The 19,763-nt window shown below is 41.7% G+C and overlaps 1 protein-coding gene across 1 annotated transcript in view; it reads left to right on the top strand.

Moving 5' to 3' along the window:
- cntnap5a (contactin associated protein family member 5a) overlaps nucleotides 1-19,763 on the top strand; it is a 125,343-nt gene that overhangs the window by 12,775 nt on the left and 92,805 nt on the right. The window contains exon 2 of the mRNA XM_005475153.4: nucleotides 14,431-14,541. Coding sequence (XP_005475210.1) covers nucleotides 14,431-14,541 — 111 coding nt within the window. The remainder of the gene's footprint in view (nucleotides 1-14,430; nucleotides 14,542-19,763) is intronic.

Here is a 19,763-nt window from a genome sequence, read left to right as displayed (position 1 = left end):
AAATCAGAAGGAATAGAGTGAGAATACACGAGGTGACACACAGCCTCCCATTAACTAACAACAGTTAGCACGGTGTGGAAAGACGTAGATGAGGAACCTGCCTCACATGTACAACTACTGTATATATAGATTCACTGTTTTCTCAGACCACAGATTATTCTGTAAGCATATGAGGCAATAAGGAATTCCCCTGTTGTTGACGTCAACCAGATCAACGAGTGTAGAAACAGCATGAAACTGAGGTTTTGTAGCAGTCTGAATAATTTGCTAACATCATAACTGGAAATGTATGGGCATATTTATTATGAGTGTCTAGCATTATGACAGGATATATTTCACAGAAAAAAGAGGAAAAACACAGTAGATCAGTTTTAAATTGCCATGTCACAGCTTTAATTGAAATAGGTTTGGCAGCACATGACTCACAGCAGCACGCACTGACGAAACCCTGTGAAGCCATCACAGGGAAGAAACAACGCGTGTGCAAAGAATTTTCCACACGCTGTCGTGATTGTGTTTGTGTGTCTGTCGAGTTACTTTTGAATCCTTTCCGTTCACATGCTATTTCACTTTCTGTACGAATGTAAACCTGATTTACTAAAGATACAAATATTTATCTTAACATTCCTTTGTTCTTAAAGCCTATCAGCCATCCATCCTCCTCTGCTTATCCTTATCAGGGTCATGGGAGCCTATCCCAGCTACCATAAGGAAAGAGGCGGGGTACATCCTACACAAGTTGCCGGCCTGATGCAGGGCTAACGCAGAGAGACAGACAGCCATTCCTACACACATCCACACCTGTGGGCAATTTAGAATCACCAGTTAAGCTGACCCCAGTAAGTGCATGTCCATGGAGCAAAGGCAGCTTTGACAGAACCACAGTCAGTCTGGCCTGTGTGTCTAAGCTCAGAGTAGAAAGTTCTTGTTGTGGGAAAAGGCGAGTGGCCTACATGCGGATGCTACGGTGGAAGTGGGGTTTTCAGTGAGAGTGTAAATACACCGTCATGAATGGAAGGCTGTGTTGGATGTGCATTGCATCGAGAGGAGTATGTAATGTGATTATAACAGCGGACTGGGATTTGGCTGCATATTTTAAAGTAATTGCTGAATTTACTGCAGCAGTGTCAGGAGTGGAGACTCGTCAATAATCCATTTGTGGCGTGCAAACTTTGTTCTTTCTTCTTGAAAGAATAAATCAAAATAATCACTCCGAGAACAAGAGTGGAAGACAACTTTGATAAATAGCTTAACTCAGTTTATACAGTTTCTTTCAGAGCGATGCAGATTAAAACAGTGTTTGTGGACCGTCTGAGAACGCCTTTTAATAAAACATAGGCTGTGGTAACTTGTCCAATGTGTTTAGACACTGATCTGTTTCGCCACATTGTCGCATTTCAAGCTTTATGTAATGTTACTTTGTCTGCCTTTGTGCTGGGGCTACACTAAAACAAAGAGTATATATTTGTATGAATTTTACAGACATGTGATTTGTTCAATGTCAAAATATATGCACATTATCTGTGGTTTGATTTAATCTTTATGGTAGACTGACTGCATTGTACCTGCAGGTCATATTTGCAACATGTAAGATCATGTTAATCGAGTTATAATGAACTGTGTACAACAAACTGACCAGTGTACACAAGAAAAGTGCCTCATGTCCTGAGCAATAAAGTGAATGTCCTTGTCACTTGTGTGTTTTGATGAGAAAAGAGGCTGAACATGGAGCGTGGTGTCAGTGGAGCTGATGCTCAAGTAAGAAAAAGAAATCCTATAGAGGGATAAACAGGCCAGTTTGGAGGTTTCTGATTCTTAGCATGGACACAAACAAACTGGTAAACTGACTGGTTCTTATGTATCTGAGCTGATCTGAGCAGCATAAGTTCACAGTTTGATGTACAGTGTAATTTAGTCAATGCTTCATGATGTTTGAAATGAATTAAACTATTTTCATTAATTAATACGTGTGAGTCACATGATTAGGAGTGTGCTCGTTTAATACAAGCCCCCTCCCCACATGCTCTTTACTGCTAATAATGGCCAATATTACAGTACATCAAAGCTGCTTCAAACACAGTCTTATCTCTTCACTGGTGCAGCTGTATTTGAAAAATTAATGTCGTGCATGAAATTAAAACCAGTATACCACTCAGCACTATAAGTTCCTAATTAGCCTACTTTTAAAGAAACTGGGCAGTATAATATAGTTGCCTTTTACTTTATAGATAAACTGTAAATCAGTGTCTTTGGACTCCAGCTGCTAGTTCTGGTTCTGCTCTACACTCTCTGCAAGATCACCGTGGCAGTGCATGGATTAGACTTCAGAGAAGAAGAAACTGTGTCCAGCTGTAATCCAAGACAATGAAAAACTGTGTGTATGACCTCAGGATGAAGCAGACTATTTCAAGAAGCAGCCCATATAAAGGATTGCTGAAATAGCACGTTGCTTCCACAATAATAAGAGGATTATTCAATTGTGAGCTGATTGTGGATAACACGATTGTCTCAGATGGACAAAAAAATCAAATGAAATAAAAAGAAAAAGCACAGAAGAACAGCACGGGCACGACAGCTTGGGTCATCGCACAATTACATTCACATCCACAGCCTAAATAGAATGACTAAATAACTACACACACACACACACACACACACACACACACACACACACATATGTCATTTGTATAATCAGTAAAATATGATCAGTGCATGCCTAAATTGAGACAAACTAACATCAATAAAAAAGAATAGCCCAAAGAAAACAGTGTGCAGTAGTTCTCATATAGTGCTTTTCTACTTGGGTTTTATGTAACATGCCTTATTCACCAATTCAAACCCATTCATACATCTGACATTCACACACAGATACACAGAAGGAGACAGTAACTCACACGGAGTCGACAGCAGACTGCAGTAGGAGATGCATACTCTGTGACAAAGACTGAACTGAAACTAGTGCAAATAAATTAGGTGAATAACATTTTTTCTTAATAAGTGCTTACTCACAGGGGGTCTCAGATGGTCCCCTGTGAGTAAGCACTTGGTGACAGTGGGAAGGAAAAACTCTCTTTTAACAGGAAGAAACCTCCAGAGAACCAGGCTGAGGGAGGAGCAGCAGTCTGCTGCGGGTGGTTGGGGGGTGAGGGCAGGAAGACGGGACATTTGTTATTTTTGTTATGAATACCAGTCCAGTAAATACATGTTCATATATTACAAAGTAAAATATTTAAATTAAGCCTGATGTTGTGTTACACATTAGAGTGTGTCCCAGTGAGAAACACAGATTCTTATTTACCTTTGTTATCAAAGTTGTGCAGCAGATATTAAACCTGAGTGTTTCTCTGTCTACCCGACACCTTCTGCTGTCTCTGAAGACTTCAATAACATGTTGTGCATGATGTTCCTTTAAGCTGTGTATGTAATTGGGCAGCTGTTGGGTTTAATCACATGGATTTGGTGCACCAAGTAAAATGGATCAGACCAGATTGAAATGTGTGCTCCACTTTGCTCTGCCCTTCCCCTGTCTTTATTACATTTTCTATTTTTAGGATATCCCTTTGGCTTTTTTTCACATTCAGCTCTTTGAGTTCCTTTTACAGATATTGTCCATATTATTTATAGGTGGGGAGCTATGTTTGTTGTCATCCTCAGGTCAGTTTAAATTATCCAACAAATGGTGTTATCAGTTTGTTATCATGGGTGAGACTGCGTTCTCTTTGTAATAAGGAAAGGGCAGCAGTTACAGTATGCACGAGTTACTTCCACACAAACACTGAATCTGTGCTATGATCTCATTTTAAAGTGAATCCTGCAACAAACATCGTCTTGAATTAAAAAGATTTGTGCAAAGCTAATTACAGATTGTAATTTCATATGACCCAGGTATCGATCCAGTGATGAATAAGAAGAGATACTACTCATGATGCTGTACATTTGAATATGTAAAGTTTATGCATTTGTTAGCATGTGATCATAGTTTAGCTGGTTTATTAGATGGTAAACAGACTGCTTCTGATGTAGTGCTTTTCTACTCAAAGCACTTTATACAAAATGCCTTATTCACACAAACACCTGTTTCTTGGCTACTAACATCTGAGTCTGTAAAGACAAGCCTTAAGTTAAATGTTACATGATAATATTTAATTACTATTTGAATAAATGTAGCATTAAAGTAGGGCTGCAGATATTAATTATTTTAGTAAGAGGGTTTTCTGTCAGCTCTGATACATCTGTGTCACTAATGAGCAATGCTAAATATTCAAAAGACAAAAACTTTTAAACTCTTCTGCTTATTGGGTTGGAATTTTTGTGATAGTTTAACTGCATCCAATATCTACGTGTGTGAAATATTAGTAAAATAAAAACAAAGCCGAGCCTTTCACTGGCTTTGTTTTCTAAAGAGAACTTTTTCCTCAATGCAAAAACAGAAAAAGGATCTCTCAGTAAAATCAATAATATAATCACTAATAAAATACGCTGCACACACTGAACTAAAGCATAAAACAGTCTTTGCTCTGTCTTCTTGGACGGCTTTCTTACATCAATATGAGCCGAGACAAAAACAGTTGAGGTGTCTCTGTGTGGTGTGTCTTCATGTTTATGAGTTTTTGTGCACGTGTTTGTATTTTTTGTATTACTTATTTTATATGAATTAATATGTAAGATAGTGCTACTAAAGCCTCAAACTAAATATGGTGTGTACCTCCTGTGCCCTCCTTGCTGCAGGTATGATTGTGACAGTGCACAGCAGCATCAGCAAACAGTCGAATTAGAAGATGATGCAAAGTTAACATTTCAGATATATAAAAATATGCTTTTAATTTAAACTTCAGTAGCTTTAATGTCATTTTTTGCTGAGTGAAATAAATGGCAGTAGATGGAAATAGCTATAAATTCTCTTCACATTGGAGGTGATTGAACAGTTGGTTGGATTAAAAACTCCCCCCAGCTTTTTTCCAGTAAAGGTTTTACTGGTGACCCAGTTCATTGTGCCTCTCAGTGTCCGCTGTCCCAGCTTGCATCTTGCATCCTGCAGCAATGTGATGGAAAGTCCCCGGTGCACCTTTGCACCTGTGAGCAGAGCCTCCTCCGTTAGGCCGGCCTTTTCTCACTTCTGGTGGGATTTTTTGATGTGTACTACTTTTTCTAGCTGTCGACAGAATATCCCACAGACTTGGTCATCCATGATAGTTTCTCCTCCTTTTCTTCATCACCATCTATCTTCTGCCTGAGGAATTCTTAGAGCAGCTCATGCTGGGGAACCATCTTCCTGATGTATTCCCAGATGCTCCATGTTTCATCCTGGATTGGTCTTCTGGCACTCGCTAATCCTCGCCCTCCTCTTTGCTTAGCTCAAAGGGCCTCGAGATGTTGGCTGGAGACCTCCATGCAGTGTGAGGAACTTTCTGTCTTGACATCAGTGGCATCTTGTAACCGTTCGGCCACACTTGCAGTCCGAGTGACATCCTAATGTCATCCATGAAAAGCAGGTGGATGATGGTCGCTCCACTCCTAAATCTACATCTGTACCCACACGCAGTGATGAGCTGGTGTTGGGGGTGGAGGCCAGTGTAACAGCGTTCATTTTGTTGACCAATCATTTCCATCGTAGTTTTCATCAGCGACCTTCTTTCTCTGACAAGAACAAACTAATGCGCGAGGACAGAAACTATGATGACATGCACTGACTCTTTCATTAATGAATAACAATGATATGAAATTATTATTTACATCCAATCAGACTAATTACATTGTATAGAACGATGGGACAGGTGATGCAGTCGGGCGGGTCGTTGTGCAGTAAGGTTAGACAATCTGCCTCTGGAAAACGAATAACTGGCTCTTCTGCTCAGTGTTTCTAATGTGAGAAAATGTCAAAGCTTGGAAGGAAGAGCAGACATGTGGAAACGTTTTGTATTTGATGGCAAGGAAAATATGACATTTTTTTCAACCATAAAAAACACTATAAACTCTTACACTTAAATTTGAGTTAACTGAATAAAATGTAGATTTAATGTACTGTAATGATATTTAATCAACTAAAACTAGAATAAAACTAGAACAATCTAGATGTAAAACAAAATGGTGTGACTTGAACTAAATCAAACTCTGTCACTGAACAACAGCACAGAGAGTCACCTTGGTATATTTTGATGATGACCTCTAAAGTTTTCTTCCACAGCCCCGTGGAGTTCCTGATGAATGTTCTTAGACCACTATTAGTCCTGCACAGTGCCAAGCTTTCCCACATACGTGTGTGTGGCCCTGAGCCACAGTCTGTCCAGGCAGGGCTGAGCTTAGTCTGCTTCCCAGATGTCCTTCCAGTATTGTCAAATCCAGCTGTGGGTGGGTCTGCTCTTGTGCTACTGTTCCCCTGTAGTTGAGATCACACCCTGGATGGATTTTTGAAAATCATGCCATTTATTTTCATGGCCTGTGTTTCTCTTGTGTATACGTCTACAGCCTGAGCTGTGAGCCTCAGTTATCTTGTTTGACCTCTTTCATGGTCATGTCTCTCATGAGTGCTTTCTACACCTCAGTTAACCCTGGTACCATCCATGTGGGCTCCCCTCATTTTGGCTTCCAGCTTTCTTCTCCACAGGGGGGCTTCCTCTGCATGCATCCTTGGTCCTATATGGTTCTAAGATTATTGTTTTAGTAGCATCTATGAGTTCAATGGTTTCAGTGATAGTGGCAGTGAGAATGGTGGCTAGAACACTGCTTACATCTAAAAGCATCTGCTCACAGTCGTGCTCCTGGTTGGGTGGCTACCTCGAGTTTGGCCACACCTCTTTTTTTCAGCCCAGTAGAGACATCTGTCATTTCAGGAGGCGGGGCATCATCTAGTTCATTTACACTGCTCTGTTACACGAGTGCTGGACCATTATGTTCATACTGCTTACTATTATACACTGTAGCCTCTGGGTCTCCAGCTTTAATAGTAGCTGTCTGCTGTTGATGTTATTTTACTGGGCTAGCAGGTACGTTTTGGTCAGTGTGAATGTTGGCTTTCTACTCATCCATGGTTTCAACATGTGTTGCATATGACCCCTCTGATTGGGTTGGCAGGCCTCGTAGCATTCCATCAATCCCATATTGTCGGTCTTTATGCATGTGTGGCTTGTTGCAGTAGCCCTCTTCTCATCAATGTGTGCTGATCCGTGAACAAATACACACCTGAATCATTACAAAACGCAGTCTTTAAATAACGATTTCATTTACAGTTTGAGACCAGAATGAGGCAGATATTTCTCACAGGCTCACGTTCTGTGAATCCTTCTGCTGTGGTCACTTCCTTCTGAATGAGACAGAAACTTGTCTTTCTTTTGTTTGCTCTGCTGTTCTAACCCGTGCCATAAACAGGATGATGAGATCATGGAGGTGATTCATTAGCTTAGCTTAGGTGAACGTTTGGTGAACGTGTTTCTCCATTAATGCATTAAATATGTATCGTTCTGATTCAGTATTATTATTGATGTTATCATTATGATTTAACTTATGTTAGATACACACACGTGCATGCACACAGCTCTGCACTCTAAAAAAATGAGTTCTGAGAGCAGCAATACTGAAACAGACTGAGTCACAGGAACAGAATAGAATAGAATAGAATGCTTTTTATTGTCACTATACACATGTACAATGACATACAGTAGTATAGGTCTCAAGAAAAAAGTAAAAACATTATGACTTTACAACATTTTAGCTGTTTAGCTGATAAATTGTTCTACTTATTTTCTTATGGTCACTAGTTACAGTAGCCAGCATCATTCATCCTTGTATGTAGCTGTGTTCCTGGTGTGGCCTGCTTTTTTTCTTTATACTACAACCATGAAGTGAACTCACTGTTTTGATTTTTGGATTTCTGGTTCCAACTGTATGAATCGTAGCAGGCGTGGGCAAGTCATTTTCCCATGGGGCCACATTCAGTTCAATTCAATTCAGTTTTATTTATATAGCGCCAAATCACAACAACAGTCGCCTCAAGGTGCTTTATATTGTACAGTAGATCGCACAATAATAGATACAGAGAAAAACCCAACAATCATATGACCCCCTGTGAGCAAGCACTTTGGCAACAGTGGGAAGGAAAAACTCCCTTTTAACAGGAAGAAACCTCCGGCAGAACCAGGCTCAGGGAGGGGCGGGGCCATCTGCTGCGACCGGTTGGGGTGAGAGAAGGAAGACAGGATAAAGACATGCTGTGGAAGAGAAACTGGGTCCGTTGTGGTGGATCGCACCAATAAGTTGAACTCAATTTTGCTGCATATTAATTTTATCTCTTTTTAAAGTGCTACTGGCAAGAGAAGATTTTACAGATTAGGCAGTAAAAATATGAAATACAAACCTTTGTTACTGTTTAATCAACATTCCCACTGTGCATCGTTTTGACCCCCTGCCTGTCTGAGCGTGCAGTTGCCTCTCCCTTTCATGTAGTGCATTGCTGCCAGCTCTCCTGTGATGTCAAACTCTTTTTGTTAACCCATGATAAGTAACTGAGCCATGTTGTGGGCATCACAGCTCTCGCCCAGAGCAAGGAGAAAAAGTCCAAATTATTTGTTTGTTTTTCAGCTGAAGCTCCATTGATTCATCTTGTTACAGTTGGTCTGCAAAGGGGAACATTCTCAAAGGCTTCTGTTGTCTCAGGGCGTGTCAGCACAGCAGAGTCCACCAAACACTCTGTGGTAAACTCCCCCTGAGAGAATGGCTTATTGTTTTATGCAATTTTGTTTGGCAATCACAAAGCTGGTCTTGAGTGCTCCATCTCTGGCTGTGTAAATCTTTATAAAAACTCTTCTTTTCTTTTTAAAGCTTTGCTTGCAAATCTTCAAATGTCCATTCATGCTCAGCACCAGTAAATTGTTGTATTTCTCTGGTTCTCTGGTGATTCAAATTATAATCCTTAAACGCAGCTATCTGCTCTCAGCACACAGCTTCACCTCTGACGGTAAGTAAATACTTAAAAGTTCACATCAAGAAATACTTTTTTTTTTTCAGGTATAGCACAACATAACATTGGTTCCACCACATTTCCAGTGAAGCTGCTTTCACTTCTATATATGTACATGCATACATTTAACAACAAAGGAAATGGTTGCCTTCAAAATAAGAGAAATAAAGTTGTGATTTCCCACAAAATCTCAATAAACAATGAGCTAATGTTTGACACAGTGTTTCTAAGACTGTTTGGTTGATATACTTGTGTTTGAATCCTAATTTCCCATTGACCCCACGTAGGCCAGTCAGGGGCAACGGAAGCTCGAGGGGTTGTAAATGCCCAGGACTCTGGCAGTCTTACATGGAAAGAAGAAAAATAGAAAAATAAAATGATATAAATGCAAAAGAAATAAAATAGTTTCCAGATGTGTATAATGATATGAATGTTTATTGTAGTCAAAAATCACATTTAAGAGTTTAAGGGCTTAGACCACAGGTTGAAACTCAATCACAGAAATGGCCAAAAACTCAGAACACTCTTTAAATTGTCGGTGAAACATGATGGACATTTACTGTACAGACAAAGTAACCATGTTTTGGACAGGAATATGAATTGAAACAGCCAGACTATTATAAGTCTCCTCTATAACTTAAATACAATTCAAAATAATTTGGTTTTCTATTAAAATATCTTTGGTCGAAATGAAGAACTTTCAGATATGAAGAAATATTAATTTTGAAAAAGGCTGTCCTGAGCTGTGGAAAGAATAAAGTACACATGTGCATCGGGGGAAGGCCTTTTGTTTGATGTTGTCACTGAGAAAAGCTGCTTAAATAAATATGTACTACTTAACACACTGAGGATTTAAGCGACTTGGAGGCATAGTTGGGGTATCATATTGAGGCTGAAGCAGAGGAAGTGTGTGGGCTCCACAGGGTCGTGCTTTAGCTTTAGCGTGCCACCACACTGGAGTTCCATCAGCTCCATCTGGATGTTTACAGGTGCTTTTTACAGATCACCTCAGGTGGATTACTGAGCAGTTTGCACTGTTGAGTCTTCTCCTTTACTTTCCTCATGCAGCTCAGTATGATAGGGACCCAGTGGGCCTCCAGAGAAGACTGAAGTGAGTGGTGATCTAAACCACTGCCCTTGATAAAGCTAACCGTGAGTGTTGTCCTGCTCATTAAATGTTCAATATTCAGGGATTTACTGCATAGCGTTTCCTGGTTTATGATGCAGTGATTGGACGTCAGCTAACCAATACGGTTCTCTCTCTGCATCTTTTCCCAGCATCTTGTTTTTTCATCGTGCATCACACCCACTCTGTCTGTTGTTAGTATCATAAGTCCAAAGGCAGTTTCATGTCTTTTGTACATTTCAAAGATCTCTTTTCCTGTGGTCCTTCCACACATTGATTGAATCCTCAAAAGTTCTTCTGTAACACATAAAGTGGAGTCCACTCTATGGATGAAAATGACCAACTGTGAAGCATCAGTGAGTGCTCTTATCCACAGCAAGGGAGTGTGTAATGAAGTCTTTCCATCAACTGTGCTTTTATGTCAGTGGCACGCTCGTGTACATGATCAGCAGCAGTGATTGTGTATGTGAGCTTAGTCAAACGTTTGAAAATGCCTGCTTTTTGTCAGAGCACGAGACGTCACACGCTGATGTCATATGCTGAGCCGACTTCGATATCTCGTCTGCTGCTGTAAAACTTTCACTGCAGCTTCACTTCACAGTGTGTTGTAAGATCAGACCCTTCCTAAACTCGTCTGTCTCCCATAACTATTGCTGTGTATCTTGTGTACTTGTCCTCACAGTGCCGTCTTGTGATATATTCTTTAACTATGACCACATTAGCTCCACAAACAAAGCACACAGGTTTACCAGCAGTGTCTGCATCCCAGCATGTTTTCTAGATCCAGTTTTATTGGTCATTCCTTTTAGGGGTTTGCTTTGAGTGAACTCAGACTTGCATTCATCTGCTTGGCCCTGACTGGTTGAAGTGGACAGGGGAAAGAAGTGATTGGTGCTTGCAGGGACAACAACTGCTGCGCTGCATTATGGGGTTTGTAGTATGACTGGTGTGGGTGCCACATGCCCCCTAGCCATTAATAATTGAAATATGAAATTATATTGTGGGTTAGAGGTAACTGTATTGTGGGCTAAATGTGGCCCGTGGGCCTCGAGTTTGACACGTCTGACTTAGACCTTAGAGGGTTAAGTGGAAAAAGTTGACTTTTATTATATTCTATGCACAGTAAATGAAATGCATTTGTCAGAGAGCTAAGCACTTACTGCTATTGCTCATCAAAACTATGTATGCAAAAAGTTATTTTCATCATTTTTGGACAGCTGGTAATACAGCAAGTAATGGAGCAAGACGCCCTGTTAGCTGCTGGATGAGAGCACCTGCTCACAAAATGAAAAAGACCAATTAGTGCCTGGTTTCTTTACTAAAGCAATGCTTTTTGTTGCTGCACCCATTGTGTAAGGTGACATTTGTTGTGATCACTGACAACTAGGGGGTGTTGGCAAATGAGCCAGGATGGAAAGCTTTCAGATCCCCATGGTTAAAGACATTTAGTGAGTATGTCTGGGGTGAAAAGCATTGTTTCTGTACACTGAATGTAGGAATATTGTAAAGCACTGAGCTAAGAATAAATCCACCATGTCCTTTAAAAACAAACAAAACTTACATCATAACCAAAAGTTACCTGCACCCTTCATTTTTCTCTAAAGTCTTTAGAGGATGAAAAATAAAAAATCGGATGGACGCACATTCCTATTTAATTATTGTGGTCAGACATGCAAGCACGTTCATCGTGGTAATGAATGTGGACGTCACTTTGGGTTTATTGGTGGGTTTCTCTTGTTTGGGGACATTAAACCAAATCTTCACTGGGTCGTATGTATATATTTGCCTTTATGTATACTCGTGACCCTGTGTGGATTAGGGAAGAGACCCAGTTCTGCTGTATTCCACCCTGGAAACAGAATGCTTTAAAGAAAACATTAAATCTAAAATAACTATATGATTGATGGCTGTGGTTAGTGTACAGTATGTAAGCCTCTGACCTGAACTGCAGGTGGAAACACTGCACATGTGCAAATATTTCAAGTGTTCACAGAAAATGGCACCTTAAGCCTGTGAGTGTCAACACTATAGGGCTGTGCGATATGACCAAAATCTCATATCCCGATATTAAGACATCTATCGTCCGATAACGATATAAATCACAAAAATGTAACATTTTCTGTAAATTCTGTGAATCTCGGGCAGCTCGACTTGCGGGAAGTGTTTCCAGCTGGGCGTTGCGTACCTGGAGTCGAGTGTTTTAACTGATGCATGAAACGATACATTTTTAGACATAAGTTGTAACGGCCGCCGTTTTCTTTGTATTTATTACACGGCGTGCTGCGGGGAAAAGCCTGTTCTAACATTTGAGTCTAAGGTTTATTTTTTAGCACCTGGCGGCTCTTTTTTGCTTCTCATCCGTAAATACTCTGCATCTTTCACGTGATTCAGTTTATTTTGAAAAGTCTCAACAGGATCTTGAGCTTTATTGTGAAAGGTTTATGTGGAAAATAAACAAGCGGACACGCGATGGTTTTACCGTTGTTGTTGCTAACGACAACAGGTGCTTGTCCATCTGTACTGTTGTTATATTAAATATAAGGGAAAGAGAGAACTTTAGGAAATTAATATAGCCACTACAGTGACCATCAAAATAATGAAAAAATGTTGCCGTAAACAGTTTATTTTGCGACACCACGAAACAAACGATAGTGTAAAATGAAACGATAGACGTTTTTATATCGTCATCCGATATATATCGTTATATCGAACAGCCCTACAACACTACTCATCTTTACCAGCTCTGTGTTGGTCTGCACAGAAACACGTCGTCGGAGCACTTCTGTGACTAAGGCTGACAACTATTGGTCTATGGCAGTTGATGTAATTTTGATTTCAAGACAGATTAAGTGTTCCTTCTCTGCTCGCACTTGTTTGGATGTGTTTATAGTCAGGGTTCATTTGGCTATAAAATTCGAGCGTCTGAGCCTTACATAGAGATTGTGAGTCAGCTTCAGAGGATTTTCAGTTATCCCAAGCCATGGAGCAGCTTTGCAGACAAATTATCCTCCATCCATAAGTCTCCCGACTGACAGCTGGGCATTTGGCTCGGGACCAAAATCTGTAAACAACAGCAGAGTCTGTGAGATGCACAATTTGCACACGGAGAAACTTTCTGTGCACTCACACAGCACTTCACATCACCTGCCAATTTGAGAACATGTGTCAGAATATCAAAGTATCGTTGGTTTGTCTCGCATCTTCAAAGCTGTCAAGGTTTCATTGTAAATGTGAAGCCTGAATGACGGAGCAGAGCAGTTGACTGGGCTTTTAAAGTTTTCTGCTCCTTTGCCGGAAAAGAGAGCAACTGTTGAGGAAAGGATGGATACAGATTGGAAGAAAGGTGAGTTATTTAGTAGGAATCCAGCAGGATCAAGGAGACTTTTGATAGATGAAGACAAATAGGGTTGCATAATAACCCCAGTTCTCGTGGTAGAGTTAAGATGCCAAGCCGCTGCTCTTATTTCCCAAACGAACATGTGCAAATGTGCTGCAGCTCAGCCATAATTTAAGTCTTGGACAAAACCGCGTGATCCACTTTAGTCACACTTGAAATCAGGATTAGAAAAATCTCTTGGCAAGTGATCTGAGAGAAGTCAAATCAGGTCAGTCGAAATTCAGTGGGACACCCGAAAAGAGAGCGAGCTCATGCTGTCAATTCTGCTGTGCTGTTTTCAACCAGATGGATAGCCAATTGCAGCTCCAGATGTGCTTCGAATCCATCTGAGCACAAAGGAGGATGACATCCAAAAACAAAAGGGCCTCCCTCTCACTCTGAAGAGCGAGTGCCACACTGATTGAAAGAGTGAAAGGATAATTGCAATCAGGCTAGTGCCAGTTTTCATTACGTTCTCAGCCGCAGGTCTTAATGCAGCACTCGAGCAAAGCAAGCCTTGGAAAAGAGGCTGTTGTTGTGCGACTCGGGGCTCTTCTGGCGAGCCGGGTGGATCAGATGAAGACAGAACCGACAGCTTTAGATCACTGGACTCTTAATCTGCTCCTGTCTGTCGGATGTGATGTAATCTCACAATGTGGGATTAAAAAGAGCACGCACAAACACAAAAGGAGCCCCACCGTTTTCTGTGCAACTTTCGAGGGTCACTGCAGGGGTTAATAGACTGTTTGAGGCATCTGAGGAGTGAGGCAGCCATGTTATTTTCTCTCTAAGTCTTGCTTTAAAACTTCTCTATTGACAGGCGGAGGTACAATTTAACCTGAAATGTTTAACTTTGCCGTTATCCATTTTCCATTATTACTGCCTGTTAAATATAGGCATTGCAAGATGTAAAGCACACATACGATATTACAGATGCAGCGTCTGAATTGGTGGTGTTTTGTCTTTTATTCTCAGATAATTGCAACGGTCCTCTGGTATCAGCGCTACCCCATTCATCCTTTCAGAGCTCCTCTGAGTCCTCCGTCAGCTATGCTGCCTACAACGCCAAGCTCAACAGAAGAGATGGTGAGTACAGTGAATGCTCCTGCATTATTCAGCATTTCTAAATGCTTGTAGTTAACAATAACCATAGAGGTAACAGAGCAGAAAACACTCAGCTGAAGTGTTTTTATAGTGGGTTTATGGGTTGTTTTGGAAGGCACAGACAAATAAGCTCTTAAGACTTTCTGAATGTATCACATCTAGCGATATAAAGGGTTCTGTTTACCTATTTGGAAGAGATGGCCCCTCTATTGGAAGCAGCGATGAGTGGGCCGAGAAATTCAACAGGGCACAGTCGCCATGGCAACTTGAGGCACTGACTGGATGTTTTTTGCCACAAACTGTATGTAAAAGATGTATGTGGCCACTGTGACATCACTCAGTGGTCAGCATTTTGACTTGAAACGGAGCATTGCAAGTGCCTGCCTGCATACCTATACATCCTTACAACACTAAAGTATACTGTTTTTGTTCTAGTTGGGCAACTATGATGTTCATGTTTCATCATGAACATCATATATATGCATGTATGTATGTATGTATGTATGTATGTATGTATGTATGTATGTATGTATGTACATGCACACACACTAACCAAGCATCAGTAATCATCAACTAACATCAATAGAACAGGCTGTCAGAAGGTGGAGCAGGTCACCTGGTCAACACAGTTTGAATGCCAAAGTATCCTTGGGTCACTAATGCATTCATCAGAGTGGGAATGTTGGATACAAAGTACTGAAGCATAGGGAAAAAGAGCTGGTATGATCTGGTGTGTGAATAGGTGAATGAGGCTTGTAGTAGCGCTTTGAGTGGAAAAACGCTGTAAAAGAAGCAATCCATTTACTTTACCATTAGCATAATTATTCAACCCTGGTAGAAAAGAGCAATGTAATTGAACCATCTGCAAACGTCACCAATAAAGATAATAGATGCATTTATAGAGCTGATAATGAATATTGTGGCCAAACTCAAAGTAGCCATCCACCCAAGAACACAACTCCCCTGGCTCACTGACAAAGTCCCATCAGATCTAGACCCAAAGCTCTACTTACCCCTCCCAGTATCACTGAAACCAGCGAGTCCTTAAACTTATCACAAAAAGTAAAGACATTTCTGTTTGGTCAGTTATTTCAGCTTAACACAGCTTCTTTGCAATAAACCATATATAGCGTTGGTAAGTCTGTTTGTTTCCCCTAAATGGTGCCATATGGTAATTTGTAAGGAAAATGCATTTGTTGGTTGAATAGCAGAGTTGAGCAACAGAACAACAAAGACATAACTGACCAAAAACAAATTTCCCTACTTTCTGTGCTAAGCTAGTATGGCTGGAAACCAGAATCTGGGTAGCTGGGAAGTTTGTTAGTCAGGCAACTGGTGCAGACAAGTGTCATGAGAGATAGGTCACAGCAAAAAAGAAAATATACACTACACTGCCAAAAGTATTTTGTCACCCATCCAAATCACGGGATTCAGGTGTTCCAATCACGTTCATGGTCACAGGTGTCTAGAATCAAGCACCTAGGCATGCAGACTGCTTCTACAAACATTTGTGAAACAATGGTGATTTCCATAGGATGCCACCTGTGCAACTAGTCCAGTCGTCAAATTTCCTCACTACTAAATATTCCACTGTCGACTATTAGTGGAACTATAACAAAGTGGAAGCGACTGGGAACAGCAGCAACCCAGCAACGAAGTGGTAGATCATGTGCAATCACAGAGTGGGGGCAGCGAATGCTGAGGAGCATAGTGCGCAGAGGTTTCCAACTTTCTGCAGAGCATATTGCTACGGACCTCCAAACTTGATGTGGGCTTCAGATTAGCTCAAAAACAGTGCAAACTGCACCCACAAGCCTTAATCACTGAGGCCAAAGCAAAGTATTGGATGTAGTGGTATAAATATGCCACCCCTGGGCTGTAGAGCAGTGGAGATGTGCTCTCTGGAGTGACAAATTATGCTTCTCCATCTGGCAATCTGATAGATGAGTCTGGGATTGAACTTGCCAGGAAGATAAGACTTCATTGTGCCAAGTGTAAAGTTTAGTGGAGTGGGGGATTATATTGTGGGCTGTTTTGGGCTTCGCCCCTTAGTTCCAGTGAAAGCAACTCTTAATGCTTCAGCATACCAAAACATTTTGAATAATTTCATAGTCACTGCTTTGTAAGAACGGTTTGGGGACACCTCCTTCCTGCTCTAAAATGACTACACACCAGTACAGAAAGCAAGGTCCATGTAGACATGGATGAGCCAGTCTGGTGTGAAATAGGTTGACTGACCTGCATATAGTTCTGACCTCAAGCTGATAGAACCTTTAAGATAAGTTAGAGTGGAGACTGTGAGCCAGGCCTTCTCATCCAAAACAGTGTCTGCCGTCATGAATGCAATTCTGTAGGAATAGTCAAAACTTCCCATTAACACACTCATAAATCTTGAGGAAAGCTTTACCAAAAGAGTTGAAGTTCATATAAACCCTATGGATTAAGAATGGGATGGGACTTAAGTGTCACGGGCTGCGAAGGGCAGACCATGGGGGGGGGGGGGCTTGGTGGACCCAAGAGCAGACACAGGCGAGGAGACAAACTAAGTTTCAAAAATAAGGCGAGCCTTTATTTGGCTGATAACAAGACTGTACGAAATAACATGCCAGGAACAGAAGCTAAGGTTTAACTAAAACCTAAACTATAAACCACTAGAAGCGATGATGAGGAGTGACTAAGACAACTGTGAACAGGACTCTGTGCGGGTGCATGAATACTATGATTACATGGCAAGGATTAACAAACATGAACATGACCTGAACAACATCCTGAAAAACACTTAACTTGAGGTGTGGGAAAGAACACAGACGACGCGACACAGACTGAATGAAACACAGAGACTAAATACCCACAGGGTTGAACAGGGGAAGTGGAAACACACAAACACAGGGAGGACAGCTGACACACATGAACCTAATGACAGGACAGGGGAAGTGAAACTAAACACAGTGAACAAAGAACACCAGACTCTTTCAAAATAAAACAGGAAACATGGAGACGTAGACATGACACGAACCTCACAACAAGAACCACACAGACATGAAACATGACAGGTAGACGTACGAACCAGGGAGACTTAGTACAGGGAAGATGACAAAAGGAACTAAGAAACAAAGGACTAAACAGCAATGTAGAAACTAACTAGATGAGCTAAACTGGAACACAAATAAATACAAAAGATACATAAAAACTCAGACACTGGGTCACACCACCCAGTACCGTGACATTAAGTTCATATGCATTTGAAGGCAGACAAGTAAAAGGCAAAAGTGAGGCCAAACAAACAGCTCTGGCCACTGGGGTGAAAAGAAACACGAGAAAAGCAGAGACAAAGAGTATGAAGGCCATTTTCTCCAAACATCCACAAGGGTTGTGCTATCAGCTTCAAGTGAACAATAGTACAAGGAAAAACCTACCTAGAAAAGACTGGGCAATATTGGAAGAATATCTGGGAGAAAGAGAGCAGACCACAGAGTAGACCATAGAGCAGACGTCAGAGCAGACCACAGAGCAGACCATAGAGCAGACCACAGAACAGGCCATAGAGCAGACATCAGAGCAGACCATAGAGCAGACCACAGAGCAGACCATAGAGCAGACCATAGAGCAGGCCATAGAGCAGACGTCAGAGCAGACCATAGAGCAGACATCAGAGCAGACCACAGAGCAGACCATAGAGCAGACCATAGAGCAGACCACAGAACAGGCCATAAAGCAGACGTCAGAGCAGACCACAGAGCAGACCATAGAGCAGACGTCAGAGCAGACCACAGAGCAGACCATAGAGCAGACCACAGAACAGGCCATAGAGCAGACATCAGAGCAGACCATAGAGCAGACCACAGAGCAGACCATAGAGCAGACCATAGAGCAGGCCATAGAGCAGACGTTAGAGCAGACCATAGAGCAGACATCAGAGCAGACCACAGAGCAGACCATAGAGCAGACCATAGAGCAGGCCATAGAGCAGATGTCAGAGCAGACCACAGAGCAGACCATAGAGCAGACCACAGAGCAGGCCATAGAGCAGACATCAGAGCAGACCATAGAGCAGACATCAGAGCAGACCACAGAGCAGACCATAGAGCAGACCACAGAACAGGCCATAGAGCAGACATCAGAGCAGACCATAGAGCAGACCACAGAGCAGACCATAGAGCAGACCATAGAGCAGGCCATAGAGCAGACCATAGAGCAGGCCATAGAGCAGACGTCAGAGCAGACCATAGAGCAGACCACAGAGTAGACCATAGAGCAGACCATAGAGCAGGCCATAGAGCAGACCATAGAGCAGGCCATAGAGCAGACGTCAGAACAGACCATAGAGCAGACATCAGAGCAGACCACAGAGCAGACCATAGAGCAGACCATAGAGCAGGCCATAGAGCAGATGTCAGAGCAGACCACAGAGCAGACCATAGAGCTGACCACAGAAAAGGCCATATAGCAGACATCAGAGCAGACCATACAGCAGACATCAGAGCAGACCACAGAGCAGACCATAGAACAGACCATAGAGCAGGCCATAGAGCAGACCATAGAGCAGGCCATAGAGCAGACGTCAGAACAGACCATAGAGCAGACATCAGAGCAGACCACAGAGCAGACCATAGAGCAGGCCATAGAGCAGACCACAGTCGAGTGTTCAGTTTATGTCAATCGTCTGAATTTCTACTTTCAATTCAATTCTTATTGAATACAACCACCTCCACAGGACAAGACTCAGCAGTCCATCTGCATCTAAAGGACAAAGGTCACTCTTTCGAGGATTTCACACCTTGGCTCATGTGATTAGAGGATCACCAGGGGGTCCTTTGTCCCTCTTTGGGGGGATACTCCCACTGGGTTTAAATCTGGGACTCTCGGCCATTTGACCTTAGAACTGAAGAAGCTTCTCGGATAAGAGGTGAAACGTCTTCAAGCAACTCAAAGAAGTCCAGACGCTTTTCTTTGCAAATTCCTTTGACTACGATGACCTGGATGACTGAGAACCTTCACAGACATATTGAATACAACATTAAGACCATAGAGCAGACCATAGAGCAGACCACAGTCGAGTGTTCAGTTTATGTCAATCGTCTGAATTTCTACTTTCAAGTCAATTCTTATTGAATACAACATTAAGACCATAGAGCAGACCATAGAGCAGACCACAGAGCAGACCATAGAGCAGACCATAGAGCAGGCCATAGAGCAGACCATAG

This window comes from Oreochromis niloticus, linkage group LG16 (genome assembly GCF_001858045.2).
Source record: "Oreochromis niloticus isolate F11D_XX linkage group LG16, O_niloticus_UMD_NMBU, whole genome shotgun sequence".
NCBI classification, from domain to species: domain Eukaryota; kingdom Metazoa; phylum Chordata; class Actinopteri; order Cichliformes; family Cichlidae; genus Oreochromis; species Oreochromis niloticus.
The sequence above is the reverse complement of the archived record's forward strand: the minus strand, read 5'-3'. Positions and strand labels throughout refer to the sequence as shown.